The 22,717-nt window shown below is 49.4% G+C and overlaps 1 protein-coding gene across 4 annotated transcripts in view; it reads left to right on the top strand.

Moving 5' to 3' along the window:
• The window catches only part of Pax5 (paired box 5), a 179,160-nt gene that overhangs the window by 129,502 nt on the left and 26,941 nt on the right, over nt 1–22,717 (top strand). For 3 of the 4 annotated variants that reach the window (XM_021222112.1, XM_021222111.1, XM_029533308.1), the window contains one exon: nt 13,376–13,477. The exons of the other annotated variant lie outside the window; for it this stretch is intronic. In XM_021222112.1, the coding sequence (XP_021077771.1) occupies nt 13,376–13,477 (102 nt within the window). The remainder of the gene's footprint in view (nt 1–13,375; nt 13,478–22,717) is intronic. 4 annotated transcript variants of the gene reach the window in all.

Raw genomic sequence — 22,717 nt, 5'->3', positions numbered from 1 at the left:
TTTCTTTCTTTTTTTTTTTTTTTTAACTAGCAGAGACATGATTATATAGTACGGAATTCTCTTTTTTATTTTGTTTTATACATTTAATAAAATGTGTTGGAGATCTTTTCACAATCTCCACATTCAAATTCCTCCCTCTCCCTTCCCTTCTTTTCCTTCTTCCCTCCCCCCTTCCTTCTAATCAAATTAAGTCTTAGCATATTCTTTGTGCATCTCTACAATAAAATCTAAGAATTTCTAGTTAAAGAGAAGGCACATTTTGTGTTTTGTGGTTCATCTATTTGAGACAGAATGCATGGGATGAACGATGTGGGCAGGGGAGTTTAGGCTCTCAAGTCAGAACCTCGATAGACTTCCAACCCAACCTTACCAGCCAAATACCTTACTTCAAGTAAAGGATTGCAAAGTTTTCCATCTCCTGGAGCAGCTGTGATGCTCAAATGGAGTGTACACCAGAGCTTGGGGCTCAGGGCTACATACATGATGCTGTGGTTGCTACAAGGACTGTTCTCATGTCAGAGTTCTCTGGAGCACACAGAAGTAGCACTTAGTAGATGTCAGATAATGCATGAACAAGCAGTTACCTGGTTGCCCCTCCTGCTACAAACGCAGCCCCCTCTTCTCCCCGAATCAGGGACTGTCTTGGCAGAAAGACCTGGAGCCAGTGGTGCTGTGGAGCTGCTTGTCCGCCATGCTGGCTGGAGCTCCGACTTCTTCCTTCTATTGTATTTGACCACCACTTGCCAGTGAGACAAGAGGAAGCCACAAATGTGCATGAAAATGTTGACTAAGCTCCAGCGTTTGCTCTAAAATTCCAAGCAGATGAAATCCACTCTCTCAAAACTAGAACACGAGGGCTCAGTAGTTGAGCTTGCCTAGCCCATGAAAGTTCTGGCTTTAGTCCCCAGTACCCGCTGACACACATACTAACCAGCCAGGTGTACCGGTGCACACTGATAATCTCAGCACTCGGGGAGTAGAAGCGGGAGGATGTGGAGTTCAAGACCACCCTTTAAAGTCAAGTGACTTTACTGTTTGAGCTACAGACTATCTCAAAAAAAAAAAAAAATCAACAAACCCAAGTCCCTAAAACAAAGGACTGGACTGGGAGATGGTACAGTCCTCAGTGACTTCAAAGATGCAGATGAGGTCTTCGAAGGTGGAGGACTGGGAAGGCTAGAGATGGAAAATAAATGGCACCCAATTAATTACTGAGTCTCAGGTTTGTCTTCCTGGCTCTACAGGGCCAGGCTGCTCCTTTAGTCTGGATAGTAAGATAGAAGCCAGTCAGAATTAGTTACACGTGAGGAATTAGTAATTTGGGGAAAAAGAAATGTAGGCTTATTGTTTCTAGAGAAACAACAGTCCTTAAACTGAAGGCTAATAAGCCTGTCTTTAGGAGCCTGCCAGATCTCTTGATGGCTGACTGATGCTCATCTCAGTTAGCTGGCCACTGTCTGTAGGCTGAGCTGGGTGGCTACAGCAGGACACACACACACACACACACACACACACACACAGCCCCTGTGATCTTCACACTCTTAGATAGTGGCAGGTCAGAAGAGGGACTTCAGGTCAGGCCATGAGCCAGTGCCGTATACCCCGTGTGCAGACAAGAGGGTCTGTGTACCAGGCCTCTTTCCCTATCTGAGCCCCTGACATTGCTCCTTTATTGCCCCCCAAATGGCAGTTATCCATCTTGCTAAAGATCTCCAGCTCATGCCACTCAATGTCTTCAGCAAGATTCCTACAACAGGTGTCAAATACATTTTGAACATTAAAAACGTAATTGTCATTGCTGTAATACGACACGAGAGATAATTAATTCCCAGAGAGAAAGATGTACTTAACTCACAGTACTGGAGTTTCTAGCCCCAGGTCCAGGGAGCCTGAAGCTTTGAGCGTCTAGAGGGGGCATTGGATCACAGTGGGAGGGAATATATATGGGTGACACTTTTCTTAATGACCAGGAAGTAAAAACTAAAAAGGCCAGGGTCCCATAATACCCTCAAAATGGCCTAAGGACCTCCCCAGGTCATACTTTCCTACAGTATCACCATTTCTCCGATAGTGCCACTCTGGGGACAAAGCCATTAGCACAGGAACCTTTAACAGACACTGACCCAAGCCACAGTGTGAATATCATACCAATGCAAAAATGATAATATATGACATGAACACTTGAATTGATTTGTAACCAATAAGAAAATTTGTTGGTTCCAAGACTATTTGAGAAAGAGGAATTTATACCCTCTATCAGGAAAGGCCTTTTAAAACGTCTTTGTTTTGTTGTGCTGTGTTTGTGGGCTGGGAAGACGGCTCAGTGGGTGAGAGAATTTGCTGCAAAGTCTGATGACCCAGAACCCACATGGTGGGAGGAGAAAAATTGCTTCCACATGTTGTCCTCTGACCAGCATATGCATGCTGTGACATGCATGCACACACAAGCACTTCTGCACCAAAAAAGTACATTATTTTATTTCATTTTGCATGTAGATGTTTTGCCTGCATGTATGTCTGTGTGCTGTGTATCTGTTGCCCACAGAGGCCAGAAGAGGGCATTGGCTTCCCTGGAACTGAAGTTACAGATTGTTGTGAACCTCCATAGCTACACAGGCACTGAGAGTCAGACCCAGGTCCTCTGGAAAAGTAGCCAGTGTTCTTAATTACTGAACCATCTCTTGAGGTCTCTAATATTTTTTTAAAAATAAAAAATACATCATCCAGGCATGGTTACACATGCTGATAATCCCAGTACTCTGAGGCAGAGGCATTCGAATCTCTGAGTTCTGGGCCAGCCTGGTCTACAGAGTAAGTTCCATGATAGGCTGGGCTACACAGAAAAACCCTGTCTCAAAACAAACAAACAAACAAACAATAAATAAATAAATAATTGTGGGTGGGCAGTGCTAAGGTTGAATCCAGGGCCTGTGTGTGCTAAGCAACCACACTATCACTGAACTATACTTCCAATTCCTCAGGGAAAGCATTTTTAAAAAAATAGCATAAGAACCAGATTTAAAACAAAATTGTTTAATGTCCTATGAAACCTAGGAGGTCATGTCTCTTACCCTGTGGAAGTCTGCATGTTAGCCTGGGCCTTCCTCGCTGGGTCAGAGGTCAGCGTATACACACCTCTGCAAACCTAGATACGCCCCCCTCAGAGACATGCCCCTTGGGCTGCCACTGGGGAGTCAGGTGACACCAAGGGGCCTATACACTGCCCACCTTTATGCCTGCTTTGTGGATTGTGAGGGCATTCCTCAGATCCCTTAATGCTCCTTGGCTGTGAGAAAGGGGCTTCTGGGAAGACACCATGAGCAATCGTGAGGGAGGAGTAAGCGTCTGCGGTCACAGCGACAATGACGTGATAAAACAGGGCTAGGAGCTGGGGTGTAGCCTTTGTACTCTTCCTGTGGACCCTGGTGTGGGGTGGGGGTGGGGAGGCCTGGGAGCAGTTGCAAGAATGGTGGAAGAGAGGGAGGAACAGCGTGTTCCAGGACAAGTGGGTACTGTGGAGGAGGGGACAGAGAGTCAGCAGGGCTTGGAGACCCACTGGATGGAAGGTTCTCATTTTCATACGAAATTTTCTCACTTTGAAAGTGGAGTGGCCAGGAAGCTAGGAGTGTCACCCACAGGAATGAAGAAACAGGGTGGCCCTGGGGAGCTGACTAAACACACACACACGTGCACGCACACACACACACACACACACACACACACACACACACACCACCATCTTCCCGAATGCTGTCTCTCTGTTCTCCACCCTCAGGGGTTTTCCCTCTGGCAGGTATCTGGGTCCTGATTCTCACCAGGCCTGGCAGTGAGCAGGGCTGGTGCTGGTGATATGGGTGGGATGGGATTCTGGGACCTTAAAGGTAGGTTATGGTGGAAAACTGGCAGTCTGAGGCCTAGACATGGGCTTTGGACATATTTTCTTTGTTCTTCAGGATGTATATATTTGTTTTAATTGTGTTTTTTAATTTTTAAAGTAAACTTGACTGTAAATGCCTGCAGAAAACAATCATTTGTGTGTGTGTGTATGTTTTAAAGTTACATTAGTTATTAGCACTGATGTAGTCAAAAGGTTCCAAATGAAACCAAGTAAAAACCAGGACTTCTCTCGGCTAGCTGAAGAGGTCTGCACACCCGTGCGTATATTTAGTGAGGAGACCTGCGGCAGAGGCCAACAACCCTGTCTCTTTCAAGAGGTTTCTGTCCTGGGCACGTGACAATAAGGCTGCCCTTTAACCTCTTCTCACTGGGTGCATCTCAGAGGTTCTGGGGAAGCAGGGACTGTGTGCAGCTGTCAGACAGACACTGCTGAGCTCGGGAGGCCAGAACCAGCCTATCTTTCTGTCCCCATGTCAGCAATAAGGCCACCAACTCATAGAGTATTGGTGTGAAGAATCTTTTCCAAGCAATTCCACCAAAGTCCTTTATAGCTGGGCTGGAGGGAGAGACAGCATGAAGAGACCTCCTGTCCGTGGGCAGTACCTCTAGTCCACCGGGACGGTCAGAACCAAGGACAGCAGCCCCTTTCTTGACCAAGGCCATCACTAGCTTCCTGCCCACTTACCCCACCCCAAACTCCTTCACAGTTAACGACTGACCCAGTAGTGAGAGGGGGGTGTAGTCCTTTCTCTCCCCCCTCCCCCATTCACCATCAGGTAGGTGGAGAGGGAGTTAATGCTCTGTGGCATTCAAAGTGAAGTCTTCGTACATTGTCAGAGTAATGAATTCTGCAAGGGCTTGAAGCAAGGGTTGGAGGATTTTTGTGCCGTGTGTCTAGGAGTGACAACCCCCAGTGGTTAATTACTGCCACACGATGAGAACAGAGCTAGTAACAAAATGAGATAAGTTCATTATGAGCTAAATTTGAAGTTAATTGGATGCATATCACCCCCCCCCCCATTAATATACATACAGACTACTTAGGAAGGGGCTGTGTGAGAAAGAAAAAGTTGCAACTGAGCAGAAACTGGTTTGCCAGGTCTGGTCATGTTGTGAAGGTAGTAAGGAGGGACCTCTGAGCTGTGGGTGAGAGGGATCCATAGCATGGCTTCTTCAGCTGAGTGGAACTGTATATAGGTGGATTAAGGTCATCTTGGAAGACACTTTCCGAATGCCGACTGACTACTAGGGCAGGACAAGGGGTAGGGTGCAGGTGGGAATGTGGAGGGATCTGGTGTCGTAATGCCTGGGGTGTGGCTCCACTTCTTACCAATGTTGTGAACTTGGACAAGAGCCCAAACAATCTCCACATCTTCATCTCCACATCTGTAACACGGGCTGATAATGGGGTTTGTCTCCTGTGGGTGTTGAGCGTTAAACGCAGGAGTATTTACAAGACACAAATATGTTTAGAACACGGCCCATACCAGAAACCTGGCTAGCATGGAAGATTGGGCACGAGAAGTACCTGGCCCAAAGTGCGGCTCATAGGAACCCCCAAGGAAGCTGTGGCTCTCTTGATGGGCAGCCCAGAGTTAAGGTGAAGCGAAACAGACACCACCTCTGCATGACAGGGGCGACAAAGAATTCCCAGCTTTGTTCGAAAACAAACACAAAGAGTTCTATTGTTTCCCCGAAAGGACCCTGATTTTCCAATTGACACAGGTGATTTTACTAAGTAATGGAGGTAAGATTTGAACTCGCACATACCTCCCAGACTTGACCTCTCCCAGCCGTATTCCAAGGTCTAGATTTGGCTCTAGAGGTAACTGGGGAGGCTCTGTGAAAGGGGAAAAGGTTATGGGGGGTTTCCTGGTTCTTCAAACCTGGTCCTCACAGAGCTGACCCAGCATCTCCTCCCTGGAGGTAAGGCTGCCCTCTGGCGGCCATGCTCCTCTGGTCAGATTCAGCTTGCCTTTGGCTAACCCTGCTTTTTTCCCTAGCTGCATCTCAAAATGGCACACCTTCCCTTCACTTGTTCATCCAAATTCACGCACACATACCATTGTCCCTCCTAGACTTTCCTTAAGCCTTTTGAAATCTAACCTTGGACTTTCTTGGTTTGTCGCTTGTTGGTACACGAGCAGTCTCCATTTTCTGGCTATCACAAACAGTGCAACTCTGAACACTCACATACAGGTTTTCCCAGGGACAGTTGGTCCCATTTTTCTTGCTTGCACAACCCAGAAACTCGATGTGCAACCTTCTGCGGGATCACCAGACTTTCCAAAGTCCACACACCATTCTGCATCCCCTCCAGCAGGAGATGAGAAGTCCGGTTTCCTTCCTCTATGGAAGCTGGTTATAATCTGTCTCTTTAATGCAACTGTCCCGGCAGGGGAGAGGCACCATGTCACTGTGCCTTTGATTTGCATTTCCCTAAAGGCCATGGCTGAGCAGCTTAGTCTGGGCTTACATTTGCTCCTTTGTGTCCACAGGCCTATGAAAGTCCTTTGCTCATTTGTAATTGGTTGGTTTTTCTTCTCTCTTCTTTTTTTTTTTATTAAATTTTAATTTTTTTAATGTATTCTAGATGAAGCCTTTTATGAGAAATCTGATTTGCAAATAATTTTCTCCCATACTGTGGGTCTTCTTTATTTTATTTTCTTTCTAAAATTTTTAAATAAAAAGCATATTTTTCAGACAGGTCTCACTATGTAGACCTAGACGGCCTGGAACTCTCTATGTAGACTAGGCTGGCTCTGAGCTCGTAGAGATCCACCTGTTTTTGTCTCCCAAGTGCTGGGATTTAAGGCATGTGCCACCACACACGGCTCATCTTCCTTTTCTTATTGCTGTCCTTTAAAGCAAATACTACTAATAAATTAATTTTCCAGGTTTTGTTTATTTGCATGATTTTAAAGAAAGTCTAAGCTATGTTGACACTCACGTTGAGTCACACTGAGGTGGCGGGCATGCATGCCTCTGGTTTTGCGTCACTGTTAGCTGTCTTTCTGCACATGTAACCTAGAGGGGGCTTCAGCGGCCTTCCCAGCTCTGGTGTAGCTCTTTGTTTGCCTTAGATGCGCCTGGAGTTTGTTCTCTGAGTTTGTAGCCTCTCTTCACGCCGTTCTGTCTCTCTGAAAGACTCGTGTGTTATCCAACAGCTCACATAAGGCTCCTCGCCCCTGGCTGGAGTTGGGTGCACACTGTGGTTTATTTCCCGTCTTCCTCTGAATCCCACTGGTTCCCTAGTCACGAGCAGGTGTCACGCTTTTAATTATAAAGACTTCCACAGAAGTCCTAGCGTCTGGGGAGGGGGCAGTTCCTCGTGGGAGACACTGAATAATCCAGCGAGAGTTGAGTCCCACCAGACCTCGGGACAGACACCTGAGGTGAAATCCCTTCCGGCTCCTGCTACTTCCTCTGAGTCTTAGGCCTCTGGGTTTCAGCTTCTTCAGTGGTACGTCAGCTTAATCCTTCCCTTCCTCTCATGATTAAGAAGAGCAAGGTTCTGTCAGGTTTCGAAGTCCCTAGAACTTCTTGCTTTTCACGGTCAAGGCTTCTAGGTGAAGGCTACACCCTGTCAGACAGGGGTGTGCTCAGCTGTCGTTTTTGTGTTGTCAGGGACCCAATCAGTTCATCCTGCTCAGCTATCGGCAAAGGAGCTGACGTCCTCGGTCCGATCGCTGCACTGCAAATGGTGTAAACCGTCCCCTCCTTGATGAGAAGGGACAGAAGCACGGGCTCCCATATTATGTTGTGCTTGGAGAAGATCGTTCTGTTTGGCCTCCCAGCCCAGAGGCCTGAATTCACTAAGCAAGAGTGTAGCTTCTCACTGGGTGCTCACTGAGGGTAATGATGGAGAAGGTACCAGGCAGCGGAAATGCCCACTGCTCTCAGGGAGGGTCCCCAGATCCACAGCTCCAGGCTAGGAGAGTCCTCGGAGGCCAACGCAGCAAAGGCAAGCCATGAACTATTTCTGTTTTCTACCAAGGATGTATGCAGCTTCTGCTTGGATTCAGATGGTATTCTTGGAAACCTGAGGAAGTGTGTTCATAATAATAGTGATGGTGGTGGTGATGATGATGACGACTATGACAACGATGACAATGATGGTGTGGTGGTGGGGGTGGAAACAGAATGGGTCACACATGTAAAGTTTGTATTAATCATCAATGGCTTTGAAGTCCATGGGAGTCAACTGGAAATTGGCTGACTTAGGGAAGGATGAGTTAATCTCAGCTGTTTCTCCCTGCTTCATGGATGAAAGGGTACGGGGACATGTTCTTATGGTGATGGCAGATATGCACAGGGCTGCACCCAAGTTCACATGCACCAGGAGCCCCCTTCTCTGAGTAAAACATGGGTTCATGGGTAACACAAAGGAGCCCCTAGGAACTGAGAGACTTGGTGGCAGGGTTCCTTGTGGAACACGCATCACTCTTTTTTTTTTTTTCCACCCCCCAAGACAGAGTTTCTCTGTGTAGCCCTGGCTGTTCTGGAAGTCACTCTGTAGACCAGGCTGGCCTCGAACTCAGAAATCCACCTGCCTCTGCCTCCCAAGTACTGGGATTAAAGGCATGCGCCACCACCACCTGGCACACATCACCTTTTGCCAGCTTCTCATGGGGCACCCTGTTGGAAAGGGAAGGAGTGTGCCCAGTACAATGGCAGATGCCAGACAAGACTGGAGCTGGCACCATGCCCCATTGCGGCTGTGCTCTGGAAGAGCCTGCTGCCAGCAGCCCAGGGCACACCTGTAACCCTCCAGCAACACAGGGGAAGTTAAGGCTACAAGCACTTGCAATACACTCACGACTCATGCCCTTCACTTGAGTGCACACTGGGGCAGCGTGAACATGCAGCGTGAGCATCAGGGGCTCTGAGAGGCTGGAGAGCAGAGAATTGTTCCTGAAGTTGGGGAAGCTGAGCCTGGAGTGGACAGCAGTCTGGCTTGCCCAGGGTCCCACAGAGGCTCAGAAGCAGAGCTAGAGTTGGGACCAAAGAGCCCCGGGTGGTGTCCATGTCTCCCCCTCCAGAATGTTAGTGAGTGTTGTGTTTTCAGCATCACACAGTGGCACCCTGGGGAGCTCAAGGCTTCTTCTCTGGGAACTGACAGCCATTCCTGTTGGGGCTTTCAGTGCCACTCTCTCCCTCCCTCGCCCTCTTCACCTCCCCTCCCTCTTCCCCTCCCCTCCCTCTTGCTCCCCCCCCCATGTCATTTGCTCATCTGATCTTGTTACTCAATTTATCAACCCCCTCCCAGTTGCCAGCCACCCTTCCTCACTCCCTGGTTCCCATGGTCTCAGCACCTCGCTATCAGTAGAGGCTCAGGCTATGGCCGGCCGGAACCCTGGGCTCAAAGCTAAGCTCTCTTTCCTACTTGACGTGCTACTGTGGACAGGTTACATGTCTGCTCTTTCCTTCAGTTTCCTCTTTCACGGAGCCGTCAGGATGATATATTGAGAGTGTCTCTGGGCAAAGCAAAGACTGCTTTGTCAGTCAAATTTCTTGACCTGAGCTTTGTCCATTCCCCTCTGGGGTATATCCTGCCTGGGATGGCAGGCAGGGAAACCTTTGGAGGAAGTGACCATCAGAAAGACCAGAGAGGCCGTCAGGCTTGGGGCCTGGTGGGAATGGATGAAATTGGGAGAGCACAGACTAAGGAGGCCATGGAAAACTAAGCAGAAGTCTCTTAACTTACAAGGTTGGGGGAGCTACTAAGCCTTTAAACACGGAAACTCCTGGACATCTATCCGTTAGTTGACTGACCCACCAACTCTTTCACTGGCGCTAACAGCTGAAATACTTCCCCTTGGGACTTTCCAGATCCAAGGCAAATCCAGCTATCTGTAATCCGGGCGCCATTTTCCCAATTCTCACTTTTACCTCTCTTGTCTTATTGTATTGGTTGAAACTCTCAGGATAATTTTCCATGATAATATTGATAATGAACTTTCCTGTCACATTCTTGACCTTGATGGGAAATTCCTCAAGTGTTTCAACCGGGAAGTACAACATAATATTGACTGTTTTAGATTGGGGTGTACTTCGATTCTTTCTTACTGACATGTAAGGGATGAATCTTGAATGGTGGCCGATGTCTTTTCCGTCTCTTTTATACAGTTGGGCAGGTTTCCTCCCTTGCTATAGTGATGGGAAGTCCTCACAAATGTGTTGATACTGAACCACGCTCACATACCTAGACTGAAACTCACGTGGTCACAGCATTCACTGCTCCCAGCAGTGCTCAGCCAGTGCAGTAGTGGACGTGGGCAGCCATTGTTCACAGCAGCAAGAATGAAAAAACTTGGTACCATATGAAGGAATCTTGAGACTAGCCTTTAATTTTTAATTTTTCTCCTGTGGCTATTAAGTGCTTACATCAAAATTTTGCCAGGTTGGTGGGATGAACCAGACTCTTGGTTTATAGTCTGGACCATTTAATAACCTAATAATGCATCTCTTGGAGATTTAAAACCACTTACCCAAATAAGAGCAAATGGAAACTTGCTCACGAAGCTAAGCGGACAAGGCTTTAAAGACAATTGTTCTGCCTCTTCCAGGATTATTAGGCTATTGGTATTTTCTAGCTGTTCTTGTGTTAATTGGGGTAATTTATGTTTCCTGGAAAATTGAACCTTTTGTTGAGAACTTCTTATTTACAATTGTGCAGTGTATGTTTTTCTTTTTTCTTTCTTTTTTTTTTTTTTTTAAAGATTTATTTATTATTATATGTAAGTACACTGTAGCTGTCTTCAGACACACCAGAAGAGGGCGTCAGTTCTCATTATGGNTGGTTGTGANCCACCATGTGGTTGCTGGGATTTGAACTCAGGACCTCTGTAAGAGCAATCAGTGCTCTTACCCACTGAGCCGTCTCTCTAGCCCTTTTTTTTTTTTTTTTTTTTATGTTTTTCTTGAAAAGTATTATTTATTCTATTATTTTAGTTATGTCTTTCCTCATTCTGTATCTTAATAATTCTATGGGATTTGTTTTAAATCTTCTTTGGTCTGTTTTTTTCTACTGGCCTTTTCAGAGGAGACTGGGCATGCTCAGAGTGGCCTGACTGCAGACTCTGGTCCTTTCTAACAATGACTCCTGCCTGCCGAGTCTGCCTCTGTTTGCCTGTTCATTTATTGATTCCTTCTTCCTCCTTCCGCCAAGTTGCTTTTATTGCTTTTTTCATCCGGCCTTCTGAGTTGAGTACTTTGCCAAGGTTCTGATTTTCTGAACCTTTGCTTGAGGGATCAAGATTTTTAAAGTGTGTGTAACAGCAGCAAAAACTGTTGACCAAACAAGACCCAAAGGGCAGACACTTGAAGAGCGAGCTGGACCCCAGGAGGCAGGAGTGCAGGAGTCCAAGCCCAGCCTCCCTCAGACTTGCTGAGCTTCCATAGTCACACTCGAGGGCAGCCCAACTGCCTGCACGGGACGGGCTTGCCCACAGCACCCTCCATCTTCCAGGAGAGAGGTTTTGTCTTAAACTCCAGAAAAATATGTTCACTATAAATTCTATGTCATTGAATTAACTTCTGGAAGACAGACAGTCATGATGACAGTGTCCCAGCGGAGAGAAGGACTTCAGGACTCAGGGCCAGAAATTCGGACAGTCCCATAGCAAGGTAGTGGTGTGGACAGATTGATTCGCTAACCATGTAGACTTTGACCCTGGCTCACCTGGGACATCTCATTTTCCTCTAAGAAAGGAATCATATCAATACCTTACCTCCTAAGGATGAAGAATAGAGGAGTTAACTCTTTCAAAAATCCTTGGCAAGAGCCTTGCACTTTATCACTTCTTTGCAAGCGTTCATTGCCTGCAGTTGTCATCATTAGGTGGCAATCTGGGATCAGGGACAGGTTTGGAGATGCTCCCTGGATGGGTGGAAAAGCTCCCTTGATTGATGAAGATGCTCACTGCTTGGTGGAGATACTCCCACAGTTCCTGAGAAAGCCCCTCACTGAAGTAGCCCCTGACTTTGGCTATCTCACACACTAGCTACTGACATCCCAGGCCCTGTGTAGTCTGAATGTCACCCACTCCATTCCTGAGACATCACCCCAGGTCTCCCTCATCCACAAGCCCAGCCACTGACGCTGTAAAGAAGACTAGGGGTGAGAGGGCCCTGGGCTGGTATAGGCACCGGACTGCTCTACCACAGTCCAAGTGGGCCCCAAGCCAGTTGACCCCCTTCCTCCACCAGGTCTGAGTTTTCCATCTGCAAAATGGTGAGAAGATCCATCATGAAGAGCCTCCCGAGCCCCCTCTTGAATGTCTTTTTGAACAGAGGTGGAGGGGGCTGCATGAGCTTCTCCAGTGTAGTGGCTTCTTTCACTGAATCCACTAGCACCGTGCCTTTCTGACCGTGGGGTACAGAGAGGTGACTTGGAGCTTCCACACTACAGAGAAACATAGGAAGTCTAGCCAGGGTTGGAACTCACTCCCAGTCCTGTGGGCTTGTGTTTCCTGTTTCCTCTTGGCCTTCCTAGAGAGGATTGCTTAGGTGCAATTCATGCTGAGGATGAGGGACTTCCAAGGTTAACCCGGGGTGGTGTTAGCTCAACTCCAACATCTCACATAAACACACCCGAGCCAAGGTGCCTAAAGCCAGGGCGGTGACAAGCATGGCAGGGAGGGGCCCCTTTCTGGGACTGTCTGAGGTTCTGGAAAGTTGGCAGACTTGGAGGGTGGGGTGGGGCAGCCTCTGACAGACTTGTAAAGTCGGGTAGGCTCCATCAGCCTCCGAATGATGTCACTAGAAGGGACATTAGTGTTCTTCTTGTGTTGACTCTCAAACAAAGGGCAAGACTCTTAAGGGATCCCCACATCTCTAGCAGGGCCATGGGATGCACATGAGGCTATTCAGGAGCTGGTGGCCTGCAGAGAACCTGATTCTCTCCGCTTGAGGGCCAGGGCCTTCACCTCCATGTGCCAGCAGCAGGGTAGTGTTGGTGTTGGGAAAAGCACCTTGCATGTCCACAGGCCTCTATGGAGCTGGGAGTCTGAGGTGCTGCCACCACGGGCTGTTGGGAATGGGGAAGAGAGATGTATGAGCCTGTCTTTGAAAAGCAATGGCTGGAGGCTGTTTGTAGCTGGAGGAGGGTAGGCTGATAACCAGTCAGAAGCCACAGAATAGATGGAGGTGGAGGAATCGGAGTCACACTTGAGGATACACAGCCTGGTATGTACACTGCCATTGTCCTAGCTCCCCAAGGGGGTTCTGATTTCTCTGAGCTAGACCATGGTTTTAGCTTGGACCTTGCCAAGTAGAGCCAGGGTAGTTGGTGTATGCCTGTGTGTGCATGTGTGTGTGTGCGTGTGAGTGTGTGTGTGTGTGTGTGTGTGTGTGGTGTCTGGCATACTGGTGTTCAGAGTCTAGAGGAGACAAATGTGCAGGCTGCCCAGGAGCTGTGGCTGAGTAGCAGGCTGCAGAGATGCTCACCCTGTGTTTTGTCACTTTGCTTCTCCAGGCCGAGACTTGGCGAGCACGACCCTCCCGGGGTACCCTCCACATGTCCCCCCCGCTGGACAGGGCAGCTACTCCGCACCGACACTGACAGGGATGGTGCCTGGTGAGTTTGCACTGCTGGCGTCTCCACAGCAGGCAGCAGACAGGGTTGCTGGGGGAGGGAGGGAGGGCCCCCCTGCCCCGAAGCAGCCCAGGTGACCTCCATGCCTCTGAGAAGCAGACCTGAATAAGTCATCAGAGGTTGACCCAGCCTCTTCTGAAGCTGGGTTTGCAGTGGGGCCAGGAGAGCAGTGGCTGTCCTGGGGAGGAGAGCAGGGAATAGGTCCTTGTCTGACACTTAAGAAATCCCTTGTCAGCCACAGTGGGTGCCAGAACCCAGAGGGTATTCCCTTAACCATGGTCTCATCCCTTGAGTCTGAACACAGTGTGTTGACTGTGACTTTGTCATTTGGGGCTAAACTGAGCACCAAGGAAACCTGTTTCTCCACCAGTGCTGGATCGGTTCTCACGTGGAGAGCAGAGATCACCACTCCTTAAGGGAGTCTCTCTGCTTACCTCTCCCTACTCGTCCCGTGGACCAGCGTGCGTCCACAGGACCCAGGGGCTCATTCCTCCTTCAGGCTCTTCCTTGGGGTTGTCTACTAGAAGGTGGCCAAGTGGCCAATTTGTGGACCCCTGAGGGTTCTTGGTAGGGACTTGAGTGAGCTTGAGTTTCAGATAAGTATCCTGCAAGTATGTAAGGCATCATAGGTGTGTGTGTGTTTGTGTGTGTGTGTGTGTGTGTGTGTGTGTGTGTGAGAGAGAGAGAGAGAGAGAGAGAGAGAGAGAGAGAGAGAGAGAGAGAGAGAGAGAGGCTTCACGTGGTAACAAGTGGAGCAGATAAGGGCAGAGACGAGTGGAGTTTCCCACACTGCACACCCTGGCACAGCATGCCAAGGAGCCCAGAATTCAACATTCCACTCTAGCCTAGTTGTGCGCACGGTGTATTTAACAAGGTAGGAGGATGGAGCATATTTCATTTAACGGTTTGTTAGCTTGATTTATGCCTTTTAAATATGAGACATATGGGAAATGGCCTCCGTGAACACTCTTGTCCTGGGCCCTGCCAACACCGGGGAGGCCTGCCAGGTTGCACTGCAAGAGCTTTGCCTCTTCTGCAGCAAGGATTGTCTGTGGCAGATGCCAGAGGAATACCGCACACAGGCTGAGGTGACGGGGCACCCCCACCCCAACATACCTGGGCTTGCCATCCCCAAACCTTTAGCCGTTGGGGGGGGGGTCACAGACGACATCTGAGAACGGCCCCTCACGTTTATGTAGCACTCTGTAACAAGTAAACGCCTTTCTCTGTGCTTATAGAGAACAACTCTGTCAAGTGGGTTAGCTCAAGGATATGACCCCCATTTCTCTAAATGGCTGGGACCCCAAGAAGTTAGTTGGCTGCAGGAAGCTGCTAATGAACTTGGTCCCTAGCATGGGGTGCTGAGGTACCTACAGCTCTGGTTTTTCAGAAGGGACTTGCTGTAGGAGCCCTGAATCCTGGTCCCCGTTAGAACTAGTGAAGGTGTGACCACTTTGGTGGCCCTCCTAGAAAACCTCCCCTTCTCCTGAGACCAAGTTGAGAAGCTGATCTTTTTCTGTCTTATCCAAATAGTGACCCTTGACCCTGGTCATTCCTCCAGTCCTGGTTACCAGGCCCCACAAACAAATGGCCATGGACCTGGAAGAGGCCCCAGCGGGATGGTGGTAGCTCCTCATCCAGTAGGGATGGCGGCAGGAATCACAGGGCCATGCAAGGGTGTAATCTCCCAAGTCTCCTGCCGAGGGAACATGGGACTTCTGGGACTCAGTCCTCCACCACAGAGGGATGGTACACAACACCGAGGGAAGGAAACAAGAATTATGGGGGGGGGCTGCTGCCCAAGAGCCCTACCCTCTTCTCCATCTTTCTCTCCCTGCTTCCTGTCCTGTCTCCCCCTCCTGCTGGCTCCGAGCTTTCTTTTCTCCCACACCAGACATTTAATGCTTAGTTCTTGTTCCTCACTGTCCTATCCACTGTCATGTCCTGATTCTACATTGTCTCCAAACCTGTCTCCTGGATGGCCTGCGCCCCTCACCTTTCAGCAGAGCAGTGGTCTGGCCTTCCTGCTCCCCCCACCCCCCTCCCCATCCCATGCATTGTCAAGATCAGCAGATCTAGCTTGCTTTGTGGGTTCCTCTCCCAGCCCTTGCTGTCCTGACAATCACTCTGACCTGTCTTCCCACCTTGATCTTGGACAATCCAGCTCCACTCTTCAGCCCTGAGCACAAACACTAGGAACCTTCCAAGATGGCCCCGTCGGGAACTAGTGTTTTCTGTCCCATCAGCCACATGGTGCACACTGCTCTCGCTGGAACCTTGTTAGCCGTGGGTGCCACCATAGCACCAAGCAGGTACTTTCTGTATGAGTTGGCTAGGGGACAGAGACTGGGAAAAACAGATAGGCCTGTGTTCTAATTTCCTGTGAAAGACAGAAGACAACCCCAAATGCAGTGCTCAGAATAACAGGTGCATTCTCTCCTATTTCTGTAACAAGTCTGAAATCAGTATCAATGGGCTGAAATGATGGCATTGGCCCAGTCACACTCCCTGGCAAGCCCTGGGAAGTGGCTGTCTCTCTGCTCATCCAGCTTCAACCAGCTACATTCCCTACACTCATATAAGGGCACTCGAGCCTTGGGACCCATGTGGGTAATCAAGGTAATTCATAGCTCAACTTAATCACATCTGCCAACTTGTCTTGGCATCACAGGTTCCACACCGGGAGCCTCACATGTCGGGTCCTAGGGACCACACCGTGGCTGTGCTGTGATCTGTTGGAGGGCTTTGATCTTGCATCTGTTCAGATTTCTGCTGCTTAACCTCGCCAGTTTCTAAGCCCATGAGGTATTTTCTTGATGGGATCCAGTTACCACAGCCATGGAGGGTCTGTTGGCATGTTCTGAGAAAACAGTAGACAAGACTCCGGGTGTGGGGGAGGGGGGCTGTTATATGGTTTCCCAGCTCTGAGGTGGCCACACTGGAATGGATAGTTCTGCTGGGTAAATCAGTCTCCCGTACTGGCTGTGGGTCTGCAGTGCATTCTGCAGAGAAAGCAGAAACCCCACTGCTCTTTGCCTCCAAGGGTTTCAGGAAATGCTTGGCTGTCCCTGTTTCCCACATACAAGTGGAACCTTCCATTTATAACATTTGCTTCCGGGACACACAGAGGAGGGACTGTCTCCAGGGCACAGGTTGGGGGGAGGGCGAGAAGCAGGCCTAAGGAGTTCTGCCTTGAGTGGCAGTTTGTTGGCATGTCCTGTGTCCTGGCCTTGATGTTGTTGAGGTACTATCTGCCCTTCCTGCTCCAGGGCATCCTCATGTCTGCAGAACACCGCATCTAATTCCTCTGAGGGTTTTACGGATTCCCTCCCGGCAGCCCTTTGCAGATCAGTTATACCGGAGAAAGCAAGGCCCTCGTATTTTATCAGCTACGGGTGGAGACAGATTTCAGTTTTGATTTCCATCAAGTCTCGGCAAATGCCAAAAGTTTTGCACCAAAGATTCCACAGTGTCTTGATCGGTGAGTTAGTACCAGGTACCTGCCTGAAGATATTTGTGCAACCTAACAGATATTGACATGGCATTTGGAACTCTTAAACACCCTGGGCTGCAGGGGAGGGAGTTCCCTGCCCTTTGGCTTAGGTGAGTCTGAAAACAAGGAAAGCATCTTTGAGAATCACTTGAGGGAGCGGGGACTCCCTCCCCAGCCCCTTGCTTAGCTCCTGCTTTGAAGATTTAGGAAGAAGTACCAGCGGGGCTAACGTCCTCATCTCCCCCGGGTTGCAGCAGATGCAGAGGCAGATAGAGGGATGCATGTTAATGTGCACAAAGGAGCATGACTGGTCCTTATAGTCCCTGTGGTCCCTATAGTCTGTGTGGTCCCTATAGTCCCTGTGATTCCTAAGGTCCCTGTGGTCCCTATAGTCCCTGTGGTCCCTATAGTCCCTATAGTCCCTGTGGTCCCTATGTTCCTAGGCACTCTAGTAATAGTCAAGGATTGGGAGACATTACTTCTAAACACCTTGCAATTAAGGTGCCCAGTTAAATGACAGTCTTCAGTCACTTGAGAGGTAGTTGGTGAGGATGAGAGACAGAAGGAGCACTGGGAACCAGAAAGGAAGTCTGATGCAAGCTGCAAGTGCAGGTGGGGCAGGAGCCAGACCTGCTTCTCTGACATCAGCCTCTGTGGCTTTCTCAGCCCCACTTTGCCAGTCTGTCTGGCTCAGTCACAGCTTTCTGTTCCCCTATCTAGAGAAGTCTTCTCCAGTAACCTAAGTATATTAATTTCCTGTTGCGCCTATAACAAATGACTGTAACTCGGGGACCTAAAACAAAGAAACGTTTTATATTCCAGTTCTTAAAGTCTGAAGCCCAAAACTGGGCTCAAGTCCGGGTGTCTGCTGGGTCGAGTTCCTTCTGGACACTGGCATGCAGGTGTGTGTGGGGGGGTGGTGTTTATTTCATTCTCCAGCTCACAGATGCCTCGGGCATCCTTTGGCTTGTGGCCCCATTGCTTCATTTCTAAAGTTGGCAGTGCTGGGCCACCTTGCATGCTGCCGCCATCTTTCTCTCCTGTTCGAAGGAGCTTACTACCACCTGGCCCAGGACAGTTCAGCAACAGCTTCTGACCTCCTGACCCCCTTCATTTCTCTCTGCTGTGGAATCTTACACACTCACAGGGCTCAGGATGTCCGGAGAGGAAGGGGTGTTCTCTGTCTGTAGTGAGACTGACTCCCTGAATTCTGCTAGCCAGGCGGAAGGGGTGGGGCTAGAATCTGGCAGGATGTGGCCGGGACCCCTGTGTAGTCCGACACGTTCTTACTCACAGGGGCAAAATACATTCTGCACAGGGGACACAGGTGTGAAGCTTTATTCCTGTGCTATGTGGAGACCCTGCCCACAATTAGACTGGAGTCCAGTGAACTGGATCAGTTTAGTAAAGACCAGCAGAAGCCAGGACTTGACAGAGACTCAAGCCTCAGGAGGGAGGTTGAACCACGGCCCTCTGGGTGCTTCTCTAGAGAGTGAATGGCTTTTGCCTCCTATCTGAGCCCCATCCCCGCCCCACTGGCTTTCTCAGCGAGCTCCTGTTGGGCCTTCTGAAGGACCTCTGGCCATGGTGGTCCTGGGCCCCCAGGCGCACACCTGTTGCTTGTTTCTGACTCTTTGCTGCCCTCTTGTGGCCGCCAATCATTCTGCCATGCTAGGAACGCAGGACAGAACCCAGCAGCAAATAGGATGAAGCCACAGGTGGTCCATTGGCGAGTTAGCTAGTCACTCTTGAGACATTTCCTGAGAAACACTAAGTGCTGGTTTGGGGTCCAGTGTGGCCTTTCAGACCCAGCAGCTGCCTTCAGGGAGCTCACAGTCTAGTTTGGGAGACATTTAAAAAAAAAAAACCTAACTAACAAAAATCCCATGTTTTATGTTAAAAGTTTTGAGGCAATGACTCAGTCAGTAAAATACTTGTTGTGCAAGCATGAAGACCTGAGTTAAATCCTCTGATCCCATATTTAAAAAAAAAATTCAGGTGTGGTGGCACACACATTTGTCATTCCAGCTCTGGGAAAGCAGAGACAGGGAATCCCTGGGGCCTGCTGGCCATCTCGCTTATTAGGGCGATCAGTGAGTGGCCATCAAGGCAACAAGGCAGACAGTGCCTCCTGAGGAGTGACCCCAAGGTTGTCCCATGGCCTCCTCTACATGTAGCCACATGAGTGTGCATGCCATGATAGACAGACAGAAAACAATAAAGCAACTAGGTTGTAAAGGCCTTGTAGATCAAAGGGCTACAGTCAAGATTTGCTTTAGAAGGAATGAAAGCATTTGTGGGAGAGAGTATCTACCTGCACTCCAGACATATAAGGAGCAGGCTGAGCCTGATGGCTCAGGGCCCTCCCCTGCTGAGAGGTTGGAGTGCTGGCTTGGTACAGAGAGGAGCACAGGAGGCCCATGGAGCTCTAAGGAGAATGGATGGTCTTGTCGGGCATTGGACCTTCAGCTTCTAAATCCTAATGATCAAGCCAGATCCCGATGAAAGAGATAAGACTTGAATCCAGTACTGAGGAAGGACAGCCACCCCTAGACCCTGGCCCCACAGTCCGTGTAAAACAGCTTGCGTCGAGGCCGTCCTTCTGTGAATGACTCTCAGTACCATTGCTCGCCAAAAAAGTCAGCCAAGAGGGCTGATGGCAGGGCTCTCTGGTTATCTGAGACTGGCCTGGGAGTAAATGAGGAACAGCAGATACAGGCCTGGCTTACCAGGGCATGGGGTGGGATAGACGCTGCAGTCAAATGAGTCAGGCCACGCAGCACCCCACCACCCTGCCCTTGGTACCTGGGCTATGCATCCAGGGCTCACACTAGCCTATGTCCACTGAACATCAGCCGTCTGCCCACTTAAAGCCGAGGGCCCGCCGTCTCTTCTGCCCACGATTCCTTCCATCTTTTCTTATATTATCTGTGTGTATCAGCCCCTGCCAGACTGAAGCTCCTACAGGTAGCCCACCCTGGGATGTCCCACAAGACTGTAAACAGGAGTGCAGGATCCAGACGGACCCTGTGCCAAAGGCCTAGTCCCCTTTCAGGGCTTTACAACAGTCTGATGCCAGAAGAAAAAATGTACTTTGCCTCTGAAATTCAAAAAGGAAACTGGCAGGCGAGTATTAATAAACATTATGGGAAATGTCTGCACATTGCAACATTAACTTTTATTAACTATTACATTTAATGCGCATAAAAATTTCATCACACTTGAAAACAATTTTAGGTTAGATTGTCTCACTCTGTGAAAGTTCCCAAGTCTGTGCAGTAATTGGGAAGACATCACAGCTCATCATCGTGCACATCACTCATGGTCACGTGGTTCCAAAGGCAAGAGACTAGATGGAAGCTTTTGGTAATTTTAGAGCAGAAATTAATAATGTGCTGTAATTACTGTGCTGTAAGGTGGAAGGGGCCTTTGAAGGATGGTACTCGTGTGTCTGGGGGCGAAGGGTTTGGGAAAACCCTGCTTTCCCATTACACCCCACAGACCACAATGAATAAAGGCAAGGCCTTCGGATAATGGAATGTCAGCAGCCCCCGATTCCTTCCTTCAGTTTACTGAGCCTCTACACAGGAATCTAAGGACACCTAGTGAGGAAAGTCATTTAGGGCCCACAGAGGAACAGGTGTGGTGTTGCATAAGCCCAGTGGCTTTGGGAACACAGAACAGGGATTTAGCCAGACATAGAGGAGCGGGGCAGGTGCTTCTACAGACAGGGGACACACCACTGTCATATTCCAAAGTGGGCAAGTAAGCAGCCAGAGCCTTCAGAGGCATCTGTGCTGCTGTCCCTAAGCATGGGAGGAGCCCAGCTCCTCCAGGGAGGAAAGTGGGTGGGGGGTGAGCAATGGAAGGGCCAGGACATGGAGGTACACAGAAAGGTCCTGAGCCGTGCGTCTGCCATGTCTGCACTCAGGTCCTTGAAGTAGCTCTGCTCTTGTGTTTTGACCCTTTGGCTTGCTGGAATCCACAGCCCCATCCCGTTTCCAAGACTTTGTCACCTGTCAGCCCTGAGCTGGAGCAGCCACCACACCTAGCTTACTGCCCCTGAGACACTAACACCCTCAGCCCAGAGCCTATAGGAGCAGAGGGAGTCAGTAGGGCTTGGCTTTTGCCCTCCAAGGGAAGAGTATTCTTAATCGACACCAGAACCCGATGCTCCTCCCACCCACCCCGCTAACCTTCATGGTGTTGACTGGCTAGAGAGATGACACCCACTTGGTACCCAGGTTGCTACTGAAAGCACCTTGTGAGGGTGGGATGTCCACCCTAGTTCAGAAGCAAGTTAGCCACTCTGGTGGTGACATAACTTGTGTGGACCTACCCCCAGGGGCAATCTGGGAGCATCGAGGCTGAGCGAGGTCTAGCATTCGTATCTCCAGCTTGCGGCCCTGGAGAGTAAGAGGGCATGAAGTCTATCTGAGAGACACTGGTCCCAGGAGAACAACGTGGCTTCCCTGGTGGTCCTCTGATGCCATAGACAGCCCTCCCGATCCACAGTTCCTTCCTGGCCAGGGGAAGCCCCTTGCTGCTGGGATCCTGGGAAATTACATTTCAGATTCTGGGGCATCCCCTCCTCCCTCCCTGTCTATCTGTCCATGCAGACTCTGCTTAAGCCTAACTGACACTTACTCTTTCAGGGGACCTATTTGTCACATAGGTCCTCAATTTTCCCCCTCCCCCTGCATGCACTCCAGGCAGGGCCTTGCCTGCCCATGGTCAGCTCAACCCCAGACCACCAGCCACATTCTGCCTGCTTGCAACTGTTGGGCTCTGTTGGACTGTGTCTCCTGATGGCTTCTGGGGTGAGACCCAGCCTGGAGTTTTGGGTTTTTTTTTTTTTTTTTGAAGAAGAACTGTGCCCAGTCCCAACACGTGGTACAGTAGATGCTGGCGGGATCTAGCTAGAACTTACATGAATACCACACTCCCACTCCCTCACTCCCTTATTAGCCAGGGTGGAGTCCAGGCTCGGGGTCCAGGGTGTAATTAAACAGGGCTCATGCTCCTCCTCCTCATTGCTGCCCTGGCCCTTCAGTACCTGCTCTCTGGAAGATGCTGAAACAATGGCCCTTGTTACCCTCTGTTTGAGCTATTTATTTTTTTCACTTTTCCCTCCTTCTCATCATAAGAGACCTCGCCTCTCGCCCTCATCCCTCATGTCTTCCCTTTCAGTTGGCTGTCACTCTCATTGTCCTCCCGGGGCTTGGAAGGCAGGGTGACAGGCAAGAGGAGCCCAACCAGGCCGGGGAGGCTGGAAATATAGTCATTAATGGGAGCCAGGAAGCCCAGATGTCCTCCCTGAGAGTGGGTAATTTGTTTTTAATGAAAAACCACGCGGTGACCCTGAACAAATGAATTTTCTTTATAAGGAGTCTATGTGCAGAGTCACAGATAAAGGACTTACAGGGAGACTTAAAGCCAGGCTTGAAAGGAAGAAGGAAGAAGCGAGAGGCAAGAGAGGGCACAGGGAGAAATGGAGGATTTTAAAATGGCAACTGACTCCCCATATTCTTTTGTCTAAATAATATCCCAGCTCAGAAATGCTTTGGAAACTGTCCTGCCAGACCAGTATACAGACGGTTGGGACCATCTTGAGACTTCTTTCATGACTTCCCTTGTGCACAGAGTTTTATAGTTTCCAAACCTCCTGGCATGGTTGCTGGCTCCGATTTACAGAGATGAAAACTGAGACCCAGGAAAGGACGGTTGCC

The sequence above is a fragment of the Mus pahari genome, chromosome 22 (assembly GCF_900095145.1).
Source record: "Mus pahari chromosome 22, PAHARI_EIJ_v1.1, whole genome shotgun sequence".
In the NCBI taxonomy this organism is placed as follows: domain Eukaryota; kingdom Metazoa; phylum Chordata; class Mammalia; order Rodentia; family Muridae; genus Mus; species Mus pahari.
Note: the sequence above shows the minus strand (reverse complement) of the source record. Positions and strands in the feature narration are given on the sequence as shown.